This window comes from Microcebus murinus, chromosome 6 (assembly GCF_040939455.1).
Source record: "Microcebus murinus isolate Inina chromosome 6, M.murinus_Inina_mat1.0, whole genome shotgun sequence".
NCBI classification, from domain to species: Eukaryota; Metazoa; Chordata; class Mammalia; order Primates; family Cheirogaleidae; genus Microcebus; species Microcebus murinus.
This window is the reverse complement of record NC_134109.1, coordinates 58,882,536-58,903,621: the sequence shown is the minus strand read 5'-3', so window position 1 is coordinate 58,903,621 and position 21,086 is coordinate 58,882,536. Positions and strand designations below refer to the sequence as shown.

The window sequence follows — 21,086 nt, the reverse complement described above, 5'->3', positions numbered from 1 at the left end:
CAGTTCTTGAAAGGAAAGTCAGGGAAGTACTACCTCAAACAGGGGATGAATATAGGAGAGGCCAAAACAAAAGTTATCCACTCTACTAACTACACGGAAAAATTCTTTTTTTTTTTTGAAACATACTCTCACTCTGTTGCCTGGGCTAGAGTGTTATGGCATCATCACTGCTCACACCAACCTCCAACTCCTGGGCTCAAGCCATCCTCCTGCCTCAGCCTCCCGAATAGCTGAGACTACAGACACATGCCACCATGTCCAGCTAATTTTTTTCTAATTTTAGTAGAGATGGGGTCTTGCACTTGCTCAGGCTGGTTTCAAACTCCTGACCTCAAGCAATCCTCCCACTTTAGCCTCCCAGAATGCTAGGATTACAGGTGTGAGCCACTGTGCCCTGCCTCACAGAAAAATTCTTTGAAGAACAATACAGATTTTTAAAAAAATGACATATAAAATATTTACCCTTGAGAAAAATCAGAGAAAAGAAAAATTTTTCTACTTAAAACAATGAGACATTGATTCCAGAAAAGCACATGATAATTTGAACCATGAGATAATGAAATAATAACAATAACTGCCTACAGAAATGTTATAAAATTTATAGTCGAACTAATTTCTACAAATAGAGAAATAATGTAAGATGGGTATTGTACTAGTGAACAGGCTATTTCAAGCACCTTTAGCACCTTTCATTCTTTTCTTTTTTTTTTTTTTTGAGACAGAGTCTCACTTTGTTGCCCAGGCTAGAGTGAGTGCCCTGGCGTCAGCCTGGCTCACAGCAACCTCAATCTCCGGGGCTCAGCGATCCTACTGCCTCAGCCTCCCGAGTAGCTGGGACTACAGGCATGCGCCACCATGCCCAGCTAATTTTTTGTATATATATATATATATTTTTTTTTTTTTTTGAGACAGTCTCGCTTTGTTGCCCAGGCTAGAGTGAGTGCCATGGCGTCAGCCTAGCTCACAGCAACCTCAAACTCCTGGGCTCGAGCGATCCTTCTGCCTCAGCCTCCCTGGTAGCTGGGACTACAGGCATGTGCCACCATGCCCGGCTAATTTTTTATATATATATCAGTTGGCCAATTGATTTCTTTCTATTTATAGTAGAGACGGGGTCTCGCTCTTGCTCAGGCTGGTTTTGACTCCTGACCTTGAGCAATCCGCCCGCCTCGGCCTCCCAAGAGCTAGGATTACAGGCGTGAGCCACAGCGCCCGGCCTGTATATATATTTTTAGTTGGTCAATTAATTTATTTCTATTTTTGGTAGAGACGGGGTCTCGCTCAGGCTGGTTTCGAACTCCTGACCTTGAGCAATCCGCCCTCCTTGGCCTCCCAAAGTGCTAGGATTACAGGCGTGAGCCACCGCGCCCGGCCTAGCACCTTTCATTCTTAAGCAATTGAAATCATAGTCTTATATCATTGGTATAATTATAAATTGGTCTCATCTAGCCATCAGTGGAGGTCCCTAAATCCCCTTTAGTTTGAATGATGAAAAAGTTTACACTGATTTTAGTACAAGCTATTAGTCAGCCTCTGATCTCTTGCCTTTATTTTTCCAGCTAACCAGCATCTGGCCTATGTCAATCTGTAGTGACAAGGTTTGTGGATTGTGTAGCTGATGACTCAGCCCCACCATGTGGTGAAGCTTGGAATTTAGTTTGCTTCATTTTGCATCTGTTAAGTAAACATGAGGAATATAGTGAGGGTAAATCAGAGTAAAAATGGAATTCTAGCTGCTTTCCTATATCTACTTTATTCCAAAGATAACGTTAAAAAGTTTACAAATAGTAGTTTTATTATTTCATTCCTGCACCCCAGGATACAGTTCCTGGAAACACACACCCCACTTTGGAGACCACAGACGTAGAGAAATTCTCCCGCATATGCTTGAAGAAAAGATACATACAATGGTGTTCACTCAGACAACTATTTTTAATAGTTAAAAACCTGGAAGCAACCTACATGTCCCTTAACAGGTGAATGAATAATTTGTAATATTCATTCAATGAAACATATTTACTAAATTGAATGTGTTAGAGCAGGTAAAAAATAACTGGATTAGAGCTACTTGTATCACAATGAATAAATCTCAAAAACATCACAGAGGAAAAAGTTAGGTTGTAATATGATATGTAGTGTATGAGACCACTTTAAAATGAGCACTTTACACATGCTAAACAATACTATATGCAAGGTCTGTCTGGAAAGTATCCAGACTTGTAATATGAAAATAGGAGATATTTATTGAAGAAGATACAAGGTACAAAAAACATTGTACATAGGACAATGATGCCTCAGTCCCTTTTAAAGTAGGCACCTTGATAGCACTCAGTTCTACCAGTGTCTCTTCCACTGTTCAAAACACTCTGCAAAATCCTTTGTTGGAATCGTCATCAGCTGCCTTGTCATATTTTCCTGGATCTCATCAATGGTCTGAAAAAAAAAAAAATCTCTTCCCTTTCACAGGTGATTTTAGTTTGGGGAAAAGACAGAAATTGCAGGGTGCCAAATCTGGGCTGTAAGGGGCTGCGTCACCTGGGTGATTTGATGTTTTGACAAAAAGCTCTGCACAAGACGTGATGCATGGGTGGGTGTGTTGTGATAAAGCTGCCAAACACCAGCTGCCCATAGCTGTGGCTGTTTTCGTTACAGTGCATCTCTCAACCAACGAAGAATAGTGAGGTAGTACTCCTTATTGATTGTTTGACCTGGAGGAGTGTCTCATGATGGACAACACCTTCTCAATCAAAAAACATAGTTAACATGATGGTCTTGATCTTGCTGTGACTTTGCAGCGCCTTCTTCGGATGTGGAGAACCAGGCAACTGCCATTGGGATGACTGGGCCTTTGTTTCCGGATCATAGCTGGAGACCCACGATTCATCTCTGGTTATGACGTTCTTCAGGAAATCTAGTTCATTGGTAGCTGTTTGAAGCAAGTTACTAGCAAATGCAGCACAATGTTCCTTCTGCTCTGGTAGTAGAAGCTGCGGAATGTATTTTGCCACAACACATTTCATGCCACGATCCTGCATTAAAGTCTTGGACCCACTCAATTTTGGAATCCCCAGATCAGCTTCTAGTTCTCTGTCAGTCACTGATCTTTGTTGATTGCAGCCCGTACACGTTCAACATTCTCAGGTGTTCTGCTTGTTGCAGGCCTTCCAAAATGTGGATCACTTTCAACAGATTATCCACCATCTTTGAAGCATTTATGCCATACTTTATTTGTGCTGCACCCATTGCATTGTCCCTGAAAGCCTTCTGAATCATCTGAATAGCTTTCACTGAGGAATGTTCAAGCTTAATGCAAATTTTGATGTAGATTTGTTGCTCTACATGCTCAGTCATTTTGAATGCAATGGTCACACAGTACACATGCTCACTCACTGGTGACTAGCGCCCCACTGACTAGTACAGTGAAGTCATCATTGTTCACACATGCATATTCCAGTCTACTCTCGCTGGCTGCCAGGTTACATTGATATCATGCAAACTGTTCTAGTTATATTAAAAATAGCTGCATACTTTCCAGACAGACCTCATATTATTTATGGATACATACATATACAAAAATAATGTGTATACATGCATGGTAATCAAAAACACTGAATTCAGGATAATGGTTATTCTGGAAAGAGAAGGAGAGAACTGGAATTGAGAAGGGTCTGAAGCTAATGTGGTAAAATGCTAATAAGATTTGACAAAGCTTAGAGGCAGTATATCTATCTTGTGTTATAGACACAAAATTCTGAAAACCTTTCTTTTTGTTTCAATTACTATGTAATATTAAAGTATTCAATACGACAGATTAGAAAAAGTATCCCCCAAAGAAGATATGAGAGGAAAACTAGAAGGAAAATTCCAAAATTATTGTATGTCTACTTTGTACCAGAGCGAACCCTGTAGGAGATGGAGTGGTAAATGAAGTGGTATAAGACTACTTATCAAGAATTATGATCGATATACCATGGGAGAGAATGGCACTGAGCCAGGAGCTAAAATCTTTTAAAAATGAGGGGGAGTGGCCAGGCACGGTGACTCACACCTGTAATCCTAGCACTCTGGGAGGTGGAGGTGGGCGGATCGCTGGAGGTCAGGAGTTCAAAACCAGCCTGAGCAGGGGTTAGACCCCGTCTCTACTAAAAATAGAAAGAAATTAATTGGCCAACTAAAAATATATAGAAAAAATGAGCTGGGCATGGTGGCACATGCCTGTAGTCCCCGCTACTTGGGAGACTGAGGCAGAAGGATTGCTTGAGCCCAGGAGTTTGAGGTTGTTGTGAGTTAGGCTGATGCCTAGGCACTCTAGCCCAGGCAACAGAGTGAGAATCTGTCTAAAAAAAAAAAAAAAAAGAAAAAGAAAAGAAAAAAATGAGGGGGAGTGAACCTGGGGGTATGCAGATGACAGCCACAGTAGAGACAATGTGGGGTATATTCTGATGACAAACTGGGAGGTTTCAAGGAGGAGGGAACGGGGATCATCTGGAAAGAACAAGAAGTACAAAGCACACACCTACTTCACAACAAGGCTCAGTAGGAGGAAGGATACAAAGGAAACAGGGTTCTAAGGGAGAGCCATATTTCCTTTAAGAAAGTTGAAGGGACAGTTCAGAAAAGATGACGGAGATGTAAGAGATTTTGCTGATGACTGACCATGAGTTCCAGAAGGCTCTCAATAAAGACCTATAATTAATGGATTGATAAAAAGTGAGACTTATCTAATGTTTGTATATGTAAAATATAAAGCACTACATAAATGTAAGGCATCATTACTACCTCTTTAACTGCCTTGATTGAGGAAGCTTCATTCTGCTTCCATGGTTTTCTTTATATTAATTTATATTTTTTGCATTGACAATATTCTTGCCTAGCCTTATTAAATTTTCCCACTTATAGTTCCTGTCACATTCCCTAAACATCTTTTTTTTTTTTTTTTGATACAGATTCTCACTCTGTTGCCCCAGGTAGAGTGCAGTGGCATCATCATAGCTCACAGCAACCTCAAACTCCTTGGCTCAAGGGATCCTCCTGCCTGAGCCTCCCGAGTAGCTGGGACTATAGGTGTGAGCCACCATGCCCAGCTAATTTTTCTATTTTTAATGGAGATAGGGGGTCTCACTCTTGCCCAGACTGGTCTCAAACTCCTGAGCTCAAGCAGTCCTCTTACCTTGGCCTTCCAGAGTGCTAGGATTTAGTCATGAGCCACTGTGCCTGGCCTCCTACACATTCTTTCTAAAATTTGTTTGGGGAGAGGAAAGAGAAACTCCTCCCTTAGGCAAAATATCATCATGCAATTCTAACTGCATAATTTCCTATTATTCTATATACCTTATACACAAACTTAATGATGACAGGAATTTTAGAACTGGAAGATAACTTAAAAATAACGTAATGCAACATTCTCATTTTACAATTGACCAGACTTTATGTGGTTTGCCAAATTTTATCAGCTGGATACCACAAGAACCAGGGCTAGAACCCATGCCTCCTCTCCACCTTCTTTCTGTTTTTCTTGGAACAGCAGAAATAGAAATTACTCACTAGAGGAGCATTCTATGCCAGCGGTTGTATGCAGGCTTTCATGTCAGAAAACTCAAGCTCAAATCTTAGATCTGGTACTTATTAGCTGTGTGACCTTGGCCAAGTAATCTAACTGCTCTGTGTCTCAGTTTTCTCATCTGTAAAATGAAAGGCATAACACTATCTACCTCATAGGGTTATTATGAGGATTAAATGAATTAACATACTTAAAGCACATAACAGTGCTTGGCACATAGAGCGACCAGCAATCTAAGCTATTGTTACTTTTTAGCACACACTCTGCTAGCTGCTGATACTATATAACAAAGTTTAACAGAGGCCGGGGTTCTATCCACAGCTGTTTTTGTTTGATCTGATCTATCGCTATTTGCCAAGATAATACTTTCTTCTCTTCTATATTACTGATTATAAAAGTTTCAAAAACAATTTAAAGATTTTTGTGTAACATAGTGCAAGTTATCGTTTACAGTTAATAAGTCAATATAATAGTTTATTAGTGGTAATAAAGGTACTTAGGCAAAAGAGACGGTTTTCCAGTTCTCCAGGCTCAAAGAGCAGGCAAAAACCCTTTCAGGAAAAAAAGACTTTTTCATCTCTGACAGTAGTAACATCTTGGATAGCCAGGGAGGTCAAACAATCACTTGGCGGGAAAATGATAAATACAGACCAAATCCGCACAATCTGTTTCTGTTTAGTTTATAAACTGCGATCAAGTGTGTCAGCTTTCGTGCCTTGTGGGACTTGAAGTCCAGAAAGAAGATGTGATCAAAGCTGCTGAGGCATGGAAGCCGGCAGCCCCCGCAGGTCGAAGCACTAAGGACTACAATTCCCAGCACGCACCGGAAGGCCGCGCCGTCGTTACGGGCAACCAACCGCGGCAGAGCAGGGTAAGCTCCGCCCCCAGGTTCTGGACTGCCTCCGCCAATGGCAGAGCTCCCAGCGCAGAGCCTGCGGGTTAGGTTGTGAGGCCGGGGCCGGGGGCGGGGAGGAGCCAAGGGGGTGAGCAAGCTCGGCCGCTGGGTGGGTCGGGGCGTTCCGCGCGCCCTTCATTGAAGCGGCAGTGGCCGGGCTGGGCGCCGGGAGTGGGAAGCGACGGCGCAGCTGGAAGATGCCAGTCCATTCCCGAGGGGATAAGAAGGAGACCAACCATCACGATGAGATGGAGGTGGACTACGCCGAAAACGAGGGGAGCAGTTCCGAGGACGAGGACACAGAGAGCTCCTCGGTCTCTGAGGATGGAGATAGTTCAGGTGCGCGACCCCGCGGGGCTGGGACCCTGAGTCCCCGCGCCGGGTGCGCGACAGGCCGCTCTCCGCACGCCAGGCAGCTGCGTCCTGCTGGGAGAGCGGGGCGGGGAAAGAAGGAAGGGGCGGAGACTGGCTCCCGGCCCTCGGCTGCACCCGGAGCGGTCGCGGGCGCTGCCTGGCTCCAGACGGGTCCCGGTCGGCGCGGCGGGGTGGGCGCGGGCCTGGCTCGCCCGGCTCCGGGACGCGGCGCGATCCGGCTCCCGGTGGTGCCCGCCTTTGGGACCTCCCGGCAGTACCCTGGGGATGCGGACCCAGGCGGTGAACGCCTGGCAGCTTGTCTGGGAGGTCCAGGAAATGCCTCCTCTCCCTAGACCACCGACTTCTTTCCATATTTTCACCTTTGTAACCCTTATCTCAGCGTGGGTGTGTCGTTGGGGCCCAGGGTACATTTGTATTGGTATTTGTCGGCTTAGAACTAATTAGCCTCAGCTTCCAAGTCAGCCTGTCAGTCCGCAGTTGACATTAGTACTCTTTCCGGGGCTAACTTGGGAGCTGTCCCTATACAGTAGCTCCCTGAAGTTTTCAAAACAGGAGGGGACCAACATCAGGGTCTTCATATGCCTGTAAATTGGCTGACTTTTGGCAGCGTTGGAATTCACCAATTTTTCTTCCTTTCGATCCTTTCCAACTTTGGGCTGTTTTAGATTTTTTTTTTTTTTTTATGGGTCACGGGAGGGCAGATTAACACCACAAATAAATTTTGCAAACTTTTAAGAATGATTATTCAAAAAGTGAGTGGAATTTGTGATTACCTGGATTCTTTTCCTTCTAGCCATATGGTGGGGATGACACTGATTTATTTGCCTTGGCCTGATTTTGATCATGTAAAGGAAGTGTTGATGACAGCCTACTATCACCAGATACCTTCTTTTCATATTTTCCTTTCAAAGCAAGTCTCCGTGGAAGGATGCAATTTCAATCAATAAATCAGCCATTCAAAAATAAATATTTATGAGTGACTTCTTTGTGCCTCACTGGGCACTACTCAATATGATGTATAAATAAATAGTTATGGTGTGGTCTCAAAGAACTGTCATAAATCACCACTTGATTAAATTGCTAAATGTATGCTTAGTGCTGTGGGAGGAATTCAAAGGCAGAGGAAATCTTTTCAGAACTGAGTGATCAGCAAAGGCTAGCTGAAGAAGTTGAGATTACCTCAATTATCTTGAAGAATGAGTAGAATTTGGATTGGAGTTGTCGGTATTCCTATGGGTAGAGAAATGTAAGAAAAAGTGGGAAGGCCAGAACTTAAGCCTGATTCAGAAGAGTGAGAAAACCAGTTTGGTTTGGAAGGTATGGATGTGAAGGATTTCAAAGAAAACACAAAACAGGATTGTTGAATGCAAGTTTGGGAGTGAAGGTAAGAGAAAATACAAGGAAAATAGTGGTAATGTCAACAGAAATAGAAAGTAAAAGATTTGAGATGAAAGTAGAAGAGTATTTTAGACATGTTGCTTTTGAGGTGATGGGGGTATATTTAACACACTGACTGCCATGTGAGTTGTATTTAACTCAGGCTAGTTTTGAGCCCAGGGCCTTGTGAAGCAAAACCGTGCAGTTGGTTCTTGAAAATCTTGTTGATGTTCTTATTACAATTAATATTGACAATTTATTCTAAAAACATGAATTGTGTTGCATATAACTCATGCACAGAAAACAATAAAAAATAACAAATTAGAAAGGATCATTTTGTTTTAATAAAACATTATGGCCCCAGGGACGAATTTTTTTTTCTAGTGTGGCTGTCAATGTGTTAAGTAAGAATGCCCAACTGACAGATGTGGCATTGGAACCTGTCTGGGATGTGAAGAATAATTTGGAAGTCAGCTGCCTAGCCACAAAAGTAGGTGAGGTTTCAAAAGTGGGGAATAAAGAGAAACAAGAACATCTAGACTATATGTGAATACATTTCCTAATCTGTAAAGCCTTCAAGTGTTCTTGCTTTTTTTGATGGGAGCTAGGATCACAATTATTGTATCTATTTGTTAAAGTTCATCCCTGTAATTTTTATGTTGACTGTTGTGATTTTTAACTTGTTTTTATTTCATTACAGAAAAAAATGGACAACTTAATTTGTGAAGAATATAATAATAATTTGAACTTCAAGTCAAATTTTTAAGTGCAAAGAAATTTTTAAAATACATTTTACAGTTTTGCTTCTTGTAAAAGCATTTTTATTCTACCATATGTCTTGCATATTAAACTTCCACAGTTTTTTCTTCTCAAACCGTGGTACTGAGCAGATCCTAAGGCTACAGAAAAACCTCTACTATACACAGGGGAGTGAGTTATCTTCAGGGACCAAGTTTTAAGTAGCCAAGGAGTAAGATATCAAGAGCCAGAAATATTTTAAATCTATTTTAGAAAATTAAAAAAAAATGAACCATATACTTCCTTGCTATATGAAAATAATCAAACATAATTTAACTCTTTCTCATAGTTTGACCTTTATTTGATGAAGATCAAGATGCAGATCACTTTATCCTTCAGTTATTTTGATGTGTTGAATATATGTGATGTAAAAATAGAAGATGTGGAATATAGGACAGACCTGGTAATTAACAGTTGTGTTCCTTACAAAGTTTGCTTGTTTTTCTCCTCATTTGCCTCTTTCTCACTGAATGATAGTAATTTGGGGAGAGGGAACAATGAGCGCATAAGAATGGCAGACCAAGATATTCTGTGGTAAAAGTAATGAGATTAGTTTTCTTTTTGAATTGACTGGTAATCCAGCTGTATGGACAGTTCCAAAAGAATTCCAAAAGTGTTTTGAGCAATGTTAACATTTAAAGGACACAATCATTTTGGTGCTAAATTTTGGTGAGTTGGTGGAAAACAAACCAAAAGTTAGTTAATTACTTTATAGTCATAACTTATAGTCAGTCTTTTAAAATGATCTAAAAATGGATAAAAGAGGATTAAAAGAGCTCTAGTTTTAACTCTCATCTGCATTTTAGATTAATTCTATAGTAGAAATTATTTTGGATAAAAGTTTATTTTCTCTTAAGGCTTAATATGGGCCTTGCACATCTAAATTCATATTTCCATTTTTTCTGTTTGAATCAACATTCAGATATATTTGAAACATAAAATTAATTTTATCTTTGCCTTTCTGTTAACAGAAATGGATGATGAAGACTGTGAAAGAAGAAGAATGGAATGTTTAGATGAAATGTCCAATCTTGAAAAACAGTTTACCGATCTCAAAGATCAGTAAGTAGTGACTTTAGAAGGTCATTGTCACTGAATCTCAACTATGTCACATGTATACTAGCACAAGACTGAGACTTTCAGTCTCAACTGTTTTCCCTTTAGTATTTTATGAGACTGATCTGAAAGAGGCTTCAACTATTGTTTGTTTGCTGAAGACCTCATTAACTAAACTGAGGGTTTTTAGGCAAGTTTTTTGGGGAGGTGGGGTAGTGTATAATATTTATGTGTGGATGTTGGTGATTAAAATGTTTTCCCTGGGTTGCTATACCCTAATATGCTTCATTCATTCCTTTGTTACATTATTGGATAAAGATAGCATTTTTAAAATTTGAGAATAAAATAGAATAGTTCCCCTAAATTCTATGTCTGACAAAGTGGTTTTGTTTTTATCTTACATTAGATGGTATGTACATTATATGTTTTTGTATACATTAGTTAGTTTGCTTTTTGCAGCAACTCTGTAAGGTTGGAAGATAAATGGTCTTATCTCCACTCTACCTGTGAGAAAATTGATGCTCAGAGAGGTTAATCCATTTGCCCTTAGTTCATCAGAAAGTGATAATCTAAGCTAGGGTTTTTGCCTCCTGGTGCTATTGTGTTCCTTCCATTAAGGCATCTGACTTTGGAGGACATGTGGTGGAACAGAAAGAGCATAGGCTCTGAATCCAGGCTTTCTTAACTGATTAAAAGGGGATGATAGCTTCCTTACTGTCTACTGTGAGGATTGAGTGAATAGTATGTAAAATTCTTAGCCATTTGCCTTGTGTGTGGTGGGTGCCTATTAGATACTGGTTTTTTTTATTGGCTTTGAAAAGCATGGTATAAATCTTATTCTAAAGATTTACATTACTTATTTTATTTTATTTTTTTTTTTGTGCTAGCATCATACATTACTTATTTTAAATTAAAATTAGTTTGGATCCCGAAAGAATCCATTATTTGGACAATATGGAGAATTCACCCAGAATCATTCTGGAAAAGAGGAAGCAAATTTGTATTTTATATTTTAGCACAAGTAATCCATGAATGGGATTTGGTTTTCAGAAATGTTTCAGAAAAAAATTAATCTTTGTACCAGATTTACAATCATCTTTTTTTTTCCTCTTGCCCTAACTGCCTTGTTTGTTATTTTTATTCTGTTGTACTGTATATCTCTGTAAGCTGTCTCAAATCCTCTTTAGAAGAGGTGGGAAGTATAATAATAATAATAATAATGTAATTATCCTGCTTTTCCTGTTTTGGCATCACAGGGTACAATAGCACTCCCTTCATAAGGCAGAAAACCCACCATTTGCAGTTTCTATAGTGGTGGAAGGTGAGTTCTTCCACCTCCTTCAAAAGATAGAGGAAATTTATACCATCTAAGTTTCCATTCATTTTAATATTCAACATCCAACAACCATTAATTGAGCATCTACTCTGTAAATAATATTGTGGTTGCTGCTGAGGGACTCATGATTCTTGCCTTTGATGAATTTATACTTGAATCCCAAAGTTGTAAAAATTATACCGATTTTGAAGAACCTGTTCTTTTAAAAGGTTAGTTAATTGAATAATGTTAATTCATATATCCTCTTCATTTAAGATGTTGATTCACAAACTCTAGATACCTTATCAATATTTTGAACATATTTGATGTTTTTCAGGTGTGTCAGATTATTAGCATTTTGCCTAAAGTTGGGTTATAATTTCAAAAAGTGAAAGTAGGCCGGGCGAGGTGGCTCACGCCTGTAATCCTAGCACTCTGGGAGGCCGAGGCAGGCGGATTGCTGGAAGTCAGGAGTTCGAAACCAGCCTGAGCAAGAGCGAGACCCTATCTCTACTATAAATAGAAAGAAAATTAATTGGCCAACTAATATATATAGAAAAAATTAGCCGGGCATGGTGGCGCATGCCTGTAGTCCCAGCTACTCAGGAGGCTGAGGCAGAAGGATTACTTGAGCCCAGGAGTTTGAGGTTGCTGTGAGCTAGGCTGACACACCAGGGCACCCACTCTAGCCTGGGCAACAAAGTGAAACTTTGTCTCAAAAAAAAAAAGTGAAAGTATCATGTACTTTTCTGACTTTATATATTTGTTGTATCTTGAGTTTTAGAAAAATTGTATCTTGAGTTTTAGAAAAATTTAACCCAGACATGATGATGTATTATTTTGGCAGTTAACTCAGATAATTTTTTCCGTTTTTGTTATAATAAAACAGATGTTTATTATATTAACACTCAAGTTTACTTTGCCCCATAGGAATCATCATATGAATCTCGTATGCTAGTTATAATGATCAATTATAGACAATTAATATTGTATTGGTTTATATTTATAAGAGGGAAGAGCAGAATTTTATATGAAAGCTAGATACCATAGTGTTTTCAAAGAACAACTGCTAGTTATATTAACACCTACAAGCATAATCAGTGGTTTCTTTTGGAAATTACAACATACCATACTTTTGACATATTTTGACATTTTGTTTGCTTATGTTAAAAGTAACAAATGGAAAAAAATTCACAAAATGATCTTAAATTGTTAATCTGCTTTGAACTTTTTAAGACATCCTTAAAATGCCATAAAACTAGGATTAGAAGTGCTTTGCATAAAGGATGGCAATACAGGTTGAGCATGCCAGATCCGAAAATCTGAAATCTTATGCTACAAAATCTGAAATGTTTTGAGCACCAACTTAACACTCAAAGGAAATGGTCATGGGAGCATTTCGGATTTTTCAGGTTAGGGATGCTCAACTGGTAAATATAATGCAAATATTTCAAAATCTTGAAAAATCTGAAATCCAAAATACTTCTGGTCCCAAGCATTTTGGGTTAAGGATATTCAGCCTGTATAAAGATTTTCCTGTTAAAAATAATTAGTTCTGTCCCACAGGATCATTGCCAAAATAAAACCACGAATTGTCTTATACTCTGATAATCAAACTAAAGGTATTGGTGTGACAGCTGGCAAATTAGAGTATTTGTAAGTGGACTCATAAATGGGGGCAACAGGGACCACCTGCCCTGTTTTTCAATTCCTCGTCCATTGAGCAGTTCATTTTGTTATAGCTTCTTCATTTGAAGTTGAAATGAATTAGGTATGTCAGGTCACAAAGCCATTGGTTTGACCTTCATCACTTTACTTCTCTTTGTTCTTTTTAAAAAGTAAGTAGGCTGGATACCGTAATGTTCTTTTTCAGGAAAGGTAGAGAGAAGCCAGGGAATTATTTATTTTGACAACTAGTAATGTCTATATCTATTCAGAATGACTTGTTTGTTTATTTTAAACTCAGTGTTCAAATGACCTTTTCTCTTAGAATTGATTATTATTCTGTAGGTAAGAAAAAAACAAAAATTGAGAGTGCCAAAGGTAGTTATTCCAATTGTATTTTTTGTATTGTGGATTAACCATTAAAGAGTGATACTGATAAAAAAATGATAGATATCTATTTTGTGATTATGTGCATTAAGTCAAATAATGTAACTGAGATTTCCACTTGAGATTGAGGCAAGACATTTGATAGGTTATTAGAACAAGAATGATATTAAGAAGAAATAATGTATAGAAATGGCAAATTGTTAGCCTTTGTTGGGATTTTTAAGTTAACATCTTAATTTTTGCTTTATTAAGACTTTATAAAGAACGATTAAGTCAAGTGGATGCAAAACTACAAGAAGTCATAGCTGGAAAAGCACCAGAATATTTGGAACCACTGGCAACTTTACAGGAAAATATGCAAATTCGTACAAAGGTAGCAGGTAGGAAAGTGAAACATCTTTTCCATATATAGAATATAAACTCTACAGTAGCTTTAGAAGGTATTTGTCAAGTAACTGTTTGTTGTTGATGGATTTACAAATAAATTTACATTGACTAGAATATTTGACTGTCAGTCAGCCTGCAGTTATTTATTAAATGCTGCTTGTTTTTCTCTGCTGCTGTGGGGGATTAAAAAAAAATCTCAAGTTGCTTACAATATTCTTAAGAAAATACTTCCATATGTGGCAAAACAATTAGAAACTTCGATACTTTCACTAAGAGATACTGTTACTATCACAATTTAATACCCTGAGATAAATTAAGTTTAACTACTCTTGGTGTTTTTCACCAGTATTCTGATAAGGTTATTTTTTTTTAATTTATAAAAACATTTTAAAAAATGTTTGATCAGGATATTATAGAACAGGGAATTAGCCTTTAACCAGATAATTTAATGATTCTTTTTTATTTTGATAAGTTTGATTACTCATTTGTGGGTATGAATAAATGAAGATGTACTATATTTGTATGGCTATACTTCAGTCTTTTGTTTGTAACTGGGATCCAGCCTCAGTATTATGTCCTAGCACTCATGATCAGGGGATATATATGATTTTTCATAGTCAAACTAAAAACTAAACTTTAATTAGTGGAGATACTGATTATTTTATGGGACTCTAATTTATCTTCAGGTACCTGTTAAATAATACCTAAGGCATTGTTGATAATAAGTTCTTTTTGTACTAAACCCACCTTAAACTAAATTTTATTCTTGAGTGCTTGATATTAAGTATGTGGATAATATTAATGTGATACCTGCTATCTTTGCATATTGACTCAGCATACCCTTAAAAATGTCCCTAATTTTCTTTATGTTCTTTTAGACTAAGTGGATGATCAGGAGATACTACTTGAGTACATTATTCACTATTCTATTCTGTGGCCTCTTTTATTTTTTGATTTTGCAAAGAGTAGTGTGTATGAATGTGTTGCTGATGGCATAATTCCAGATAACTGTCCCTTGCCTTTACTATACACATCTAAAGATCTTTGCTTGCCATTTTTGTAGTGGTATATTTGCATGGCTGTGTTGTCTATTTTATACTATTGTCTTGTTACCTCTGAGTTAAACTGTCTTGGGCGTCTGTCCTCTAGGTAAAGCCCTGTCAGGAGTACTCCAAATATCATTGATTGTTTTATATAACAATATAAAACATATATTGTTTTATATGATTTTGTACATTTAATCCTCTTGGAAGCTTTGGACTCTGAAAATAAATAATAGTTTAAAAGTAGTGGTTTTGATGGGGTTATAATATCCATTTGTTACTTTGAGCATATGTGGTTGATGAAACCAGAGTTTATTGTCGCTCTGTTTCTATTTTGAGAAACCTGAGATAGTTTTTCATAGGAAGAGTTTTATTTTCATTTTGATTATTCTCTATCAAACATTTAGGACTATTCTTTAGAAGAATGGGGTAAAAAAAATTTAGCAGTATGGCTTCTAGCTCTTAAATTCTTAGTTTCTACTCTTTTTGCATATATATTTTAAACCTTTTAAAGATAAAGTTAGAGTCACTTGTCAATTTCTTCTTGATTCATCTTATAAAATACACTGAGAACAGAATTCCTATAGGGAGGTGATAATGCAACTTATTGCTAACATAATCAGAGTAATTGTGTTTGGTTGCAGGAATCTATAGAGAGCTCTGCTTAGAATCTGTAAAGAACAAGTATGAATGTGAAATTCAAGCTTCTCGCCAGCATTGTGAGGTACTGTCAATTTGTATAACTTTTAAGATAATTTCATCTCTTCAAGTCTTTTCTGAGCATAGTAGTTAAAAAAGCAAATAAAATAAATAAAACAAAATTAAACAGTATGTTAGCTCATCACTTGTATGTGATTTAAAGAAAAATACAGTTGCACTGGATGCTGTATTGGAATTAGAACACAAAGGACCATAGAAAAAAACAGATAATTTTAGAAGTTTTACAACTGTTACTTTAAAAAGACTTTGTAATGATTATGTCATCTGGCATTATTGAAAATATTAGGATAATTAGCATGATGTGGATGTTTAGATTCACAGAATGTATATTGAGCTATAGAATTAGTTTCTGACTGTCTAGACCTATTTCCACATCTTAGGGCAGAATTCTCTATTTATGGAAAAAAATAGATATATTTTTCTATATGTTTTGCTTATTTTGAATAGCATTTTAAAAACATAATGCTGATTTTGCAGATAACTTTCCATAAAACCTAGACAAGATTGTAAATATACTGGTGGAAGTAAGAGGACAAGTTCTCTAATGATTCTTATGTTGCTTTAATACACCTTATACAAAGAGTAGTTAGATATAAAAATGATGGGGCTTGTTTCATTTTCTTGATTACCACTGAGAGTAAATATCTTTTTGGTGTTTATTAGCTGCCTGGACTTTCTTTCCTAAGTAGTGCCTGTTTGTATTTTTTGTCTTTGTGTTGGGCTTTTAGCCTTTTCCTCATTGACTATAGAAGTTATTTATATATTCTGGATACAAATGCTTTGCTGGTTATATGCTTTGCACATAGTTTTACCCAGGTGGTGGGATCTTTTCCCTCTCTTTGAGGACTTGATGCACAGTTTTGCATTTTAATGTAGGTGAATTTATCATCTTCATTTATGGGATATGCTTTTTATGTCTTTCCCATTTTTAAGTAAAAAGATATATTTTCCTTTAAAATTTGAACTTTTGCTTTTAACATTTGTATTGCCACACTACCTTTAATTATTTTTTGTGTATGGTATAAAGTATGGTTCTAATTTTATTTTTTTGCATATCAATAGGTAATCTTAACACTATTTATTACATATTCCATCATTTCCTCACAAATCATCAATTCTGTCTCTTTTATAGCAAATGTCCAAATATGCGCTGGCTTGTTTCTAGCTTTTTTCATATATTCCATTGGTCTATTTGGCTGTTTCTGCACCAGCATCACAATATCTTTTCCTGTAGCTTTCAGTCTAGTAAGTTTTGGTAACTCAGTAACTCGATACATTTACCTTGCTCTTCTTATAATTATTGTCATTGTTTAAATTTTTTTTGTAAAGTAACAACTTTTAAAAAATTACTTTTTATTTTTTGCTACTGTATAGAAAAGTAATTTTGTGTATTGATATTATATTCAGCAACTTTACTTACCTCTCTTCTTAATTCTAATAATTTGAGTATGGATTCTCACAGATTTTCCATGTAGATAATAATGTCATTTGTGAATAATGACAGTTTGTTTCTTTCATTCTGATCTTCCTCTTATTTGTTTTACTTGTCTTACTGGCACTGATAGGACCTCCAATACAACATGGAATAGAAGCAGAGAAAGCAGACATCGTTGTCGTGTTCTTGATCTTAAGGGAATGCTTCTAACAGTTTTCCAATAAGTATGATATTTTCTTTTGGGTTTTGGTAAATACTCTTTATCAAGTTAAGGAAATTTCTGTTTATTTCTTGTTTTCCAAGAATTTTTCTCATGAATAATTATTAGGTTTTATTAAATGCTTTGTCTGCATCTATTGAATTAGACAGTTTTTTGCTTTTGCTATATTATTATGGTGACTTAACATTATTATGTATTTCTTAATGTTAAACCATCCTTGGATTTCTGGATTGATTCTTTTTTTCTTGCATTGCTAGAGTCAGTTTGTTAATATTTTGTTTAGAAGTTTCATTTCTATGTTTACAAATGAGATTTAATTTTCACTTCTCATACTGTCTTTGATTTCAAGATTCATAAAATAAGTTAGGAATATTCCATATTTTTCTCTTCCATAGAAGTATGTATTTAAGATCTCAATATTCAGTTCCATAAGTGTTTAGTACATCTTGTCTTTATGATATATATATATATATATATATATATATATATATATATATATATGTATTTTTTTTTTAAAGAATTGTGGTCTTGCTATATTGCCCAGGCTAGAGTACAGTGGCTATTCGTAGGCTTAGTAATGGCTCACCACAGCCTCAAATTCCTGGTCTCAAGTGATTCTCCTATCTCAGGCTCCTGAGTAGCTGGGACTATGGCACTGCCCCTGGCTGTGATATGTATTTCTTAACAGTCTCACACTCATAGAAAAGTTGCAAGAAAGAGTTCACCAAAAAACTCTTTTTGGTGAACCACCCGAGAATGAGTTGACAACATGATACACCATCATCCCTGAATCTTTAATGTATATTTAAAACAAATAAGGAACATTCTCTTATATAACCACAGTATAATCATCAAAGTTAGGAAATGTGCATTGCTATGTTGCTAGCATCCAATCCTCAGACCCCATTCAAGTTTTAGTTGCTATCTCAATAGCACCCTTTATATTAAATACATCGAGTTCAAAATCACATGTTGTCTTTGTCATTGCAATTAGTTGTTATGTCTTTTTAGTCTCCTTTTAGGTGGAGCAATTCCTCAGTCTTTCTTTGACTTTCATGATCTTTACATTTTTGAAAATTTCAGGCCAGTTATTTTGTAGAGTGTTTTTCAGTTTTGAGTTGGTCTGCTATTGATTAGAGTTTTTGCATCTTTGGCAGAAAAACCACAGCAGCGTTGTTGTGTTCTTCTCAGTGAAGTCTATTAGGCAGTGCACAATTTTGATATATACTGTTCTTGGCGATGTGCACTTTGATCACTTGATTAAAGTGGTGTCTTCCATGTTTCTGCAAGTAAATTTACTTTTTTCCCATTGTGATAAATGTTTTGAAAAGTAGTACTTTGAAACTATGCAAATATCTCATTCTTCATGATATTTTTAACTTATTTTTATTTATTTATTTTTTTTTTTGAGACAGAGTTTCGCTTTGTTGCCTAGGCTAGAGTGAGTGCCATGGCGTCAGCCTAGCTCACAGCAACCTCAATCTCCTGGGCTCAAGGGATCCTTCTGTCTCAGCCTCCCAAGTAGCTGGGATTACAGGCATGAGCCACCATGCCCGGCTAATTTTTTCTATATATATTAGTTGGCCAATTAGTTTCTTTCTATTTATAGTAGAGACGGGGTCTCGCTCTTGCTCAGGCTGGTTTCGAACTCCTGACCTCGAGCAATCCGCCCGCCTCGGCCTCCCAGAGTGCTAGGATTACAGGCGTGAGCCACCGCGCCCGGCCGGTAAAAGGTATTAATGATGAGGTGCTCCACAATTCACATCCATAGTCTCAGATCCTTTGCTTAAAAAGGATGATGCTGAATGCTTGTGATTCCAGAGCTCCCTGCTGAAACTTATAATATCTTCCATGGAATTTCTTTTTCCTCCTCCTCCTCCTCTTCTTCTTCTATTGTGGTAAGCACATTTATCATAAGATTTACCCTCATGGCTGGGTGCGGTGGCTCATGCGTGTAATTCTAACACTCTGGGTGGCCGAGGCGGGAGGATTGCTCAAGGTCAGGAGTTCGAAACCAGCCTGAGCAAGAGCGAGACCCCGTCTCTACTAAAAATAGAAAGAAATTAATTGGCCAACTAAAAATATATAGAAAAAATGAGCCAGGCATGGTGGCGCAAGCCTATAATCCCAGCTACTTGGGAGGCTGAGGCAGTGTTACAGTGACTGACCGGGGAAAGAACTGAGTGGCACTCAGAGAGTTGGGAGAATCAGCCTTTATTTCACCAGCAGGCTCAGAGGGGCATGCCACCAAATTCTGAGTACCGCTTCCTCCTCCTTCTCCAGTTTTATACATTTCTTGGGGTTACACACAACCAATAAACTGTGAGCATAAGCAGTTGTCCAATCAGTGATGAGATTCAAAAGCAACCAATCAGTAGCAGGATTGAAAGAGCACCCAACCAGCAATAAGCATACATACATCCAATCAGCAGTGGGATTTGCATAAGTCACACCCAGGGACTTTCCCTATCAGCAGTAGGATTGCTTGAGCCCAGGAGTTTGAGGTTGCTGTGAGCTAGGCTGACGCCAGGGCACTCTAGCCCAGGCAACAGAGTGAGACTCTGTCTCAAAAAAAAAAAAAAAAAGAGAAAAGAAATATTTACTCTCATAACAAATTTATAAGTGTACAGTATACTAGTATTGTTAATTACAGGCACAGCATTGTACAGCAAATCTCTAGGACTTAATCACCTTGCATAACTCAAACTTTATAACCAGTTGAATGGCAGCTCCCTATTTCCCTTTCCCCTAGCCCCTGGAAAACACCATTCTGTACTCTGCTTGTTTGTGTTTGTCTAGTTCATGTACATCATATTAGTGGTATTGTGCAGTATTAGTCCTCTGTGACTGGCTTATTTCAGTTAGCATGATGTCCTCAGAGTTTCTCCATGTTGAGGCAAATGAAAGGATCTTCTCTTCTCTTCTCTTCTCTTCTCTTCTCTTCTCTTCTCTTCTCTTCTCTTCTCTTCTCTTCTCTTCTCTTCTCTTCTCTTCTCTTCTCTTCTCTTCTCTTCTCTTCTCTTCTCTTCTCTTCTCTTCTTCTCTTCTCTTCTCTTCTCTTCTCTTCTCGAGACAGAGTCTCACTCTTTGCCTGGGGTAGAGTGCCGTGGTGTCAGCCTAGCTCACAGCAACCTCAAACTCCTGGGCTCAGGCAATCCTTCTGCCTCAGCCTCCCGAGTAGCTGGGACTACAGGCATGCACCACCATGCTTGGCTCATTTTTTCTGTATATTTTTAGTTGGCCAATTAATTTCTTTTCTATTTATAGTAGAGATGGGGTCTCGCTCTTGCTCAGGCTGGTTTCGAACTTCTGAGCTCAAACGATCCTCCTGCCTCAGCCTCCTAGAGTGCTAGGATTACAGGTGTGAGCCACCGCACCTGGCCTGAGTTCAGTTTTTTTTAAGATCTTACATGCAAATGAGATCATGTAGTATTTATGTTTCTGTGCCTGGCTTTTTTCACTTAGCATAATGTCCTATGGGTTAATCCATGTTGTCATAGATGACAGATTTCCTTTTGTGTTAAGGCCAAATAATATTCCATTGTGTATGTATATACCACATTTTCCTTATTCATTCAATCATTAATGGACACTAAGGTTGACTCTATATCTTCGCTATTGTGAATAATAGTGCTCTGAACATAGAAGTGCATACAGTTCTTTGACATACTAATTTCATTTCCTTTCGTTGTATTCCCAGAAGTGGAGTTGCTGGATTGTAGTGTGGTTGTATTTTTAATTTTTTGAAGAACCTCTGTACTGTTTTCCATAATGGCTGAACTAATTTTCATTCCCACCAGTGGTTAACAAGGGCTCCTTTTACTCCACATCGTTGCCAACACTTGTTACCTTT

At 37.7% G+C, this 21,086-nt stretch overlaps 1 protein-coding gene across 3 annotated transcripts in view; it reads left to right on the top strand.

Annotated features, from left to right (window-relative positions):
- Positions 1-6,473: 6,473 nt before the first annotated feature.
- The window catches only part of BRMS1L (BRMS1 like transcriptional repressor), a 33,689-nt gene continuing 19,076 nt past the window's right edge, over positions 6,474-21,086 (top strand). Inside the window, exons 1-5 of one of the 3 annotated variants that reach the window (XM_012736538.2) lie at positions 6,677-6,794; positions 9,295-9,408; positions 9,977-10,067; positions 13,681-13,808; positions 15,503-15,582. In XM_012736538.2, coding sequence (XP_012591992.1) covers positions 9,979-10,067; positions 13,681-13,808; positions 15,503-15,582 — 297 coding nt within the window. In that variant the 5' untranslated portion in view covers positions 6,677-6,794; positions 9,295-9,408; positions 9,977-9,978. Of the gene's footprint in view, positions 6,795-9,294; positions 9,409-9,976; positions 10,068-13,680; positions 13,809-15,502; positions 15,583-21,086 lie in introns of all 3 variants that reach the window. The other 2 variants (XM_012736537.2, XM_012736536.2) reach the window with 2 other exon arrangements.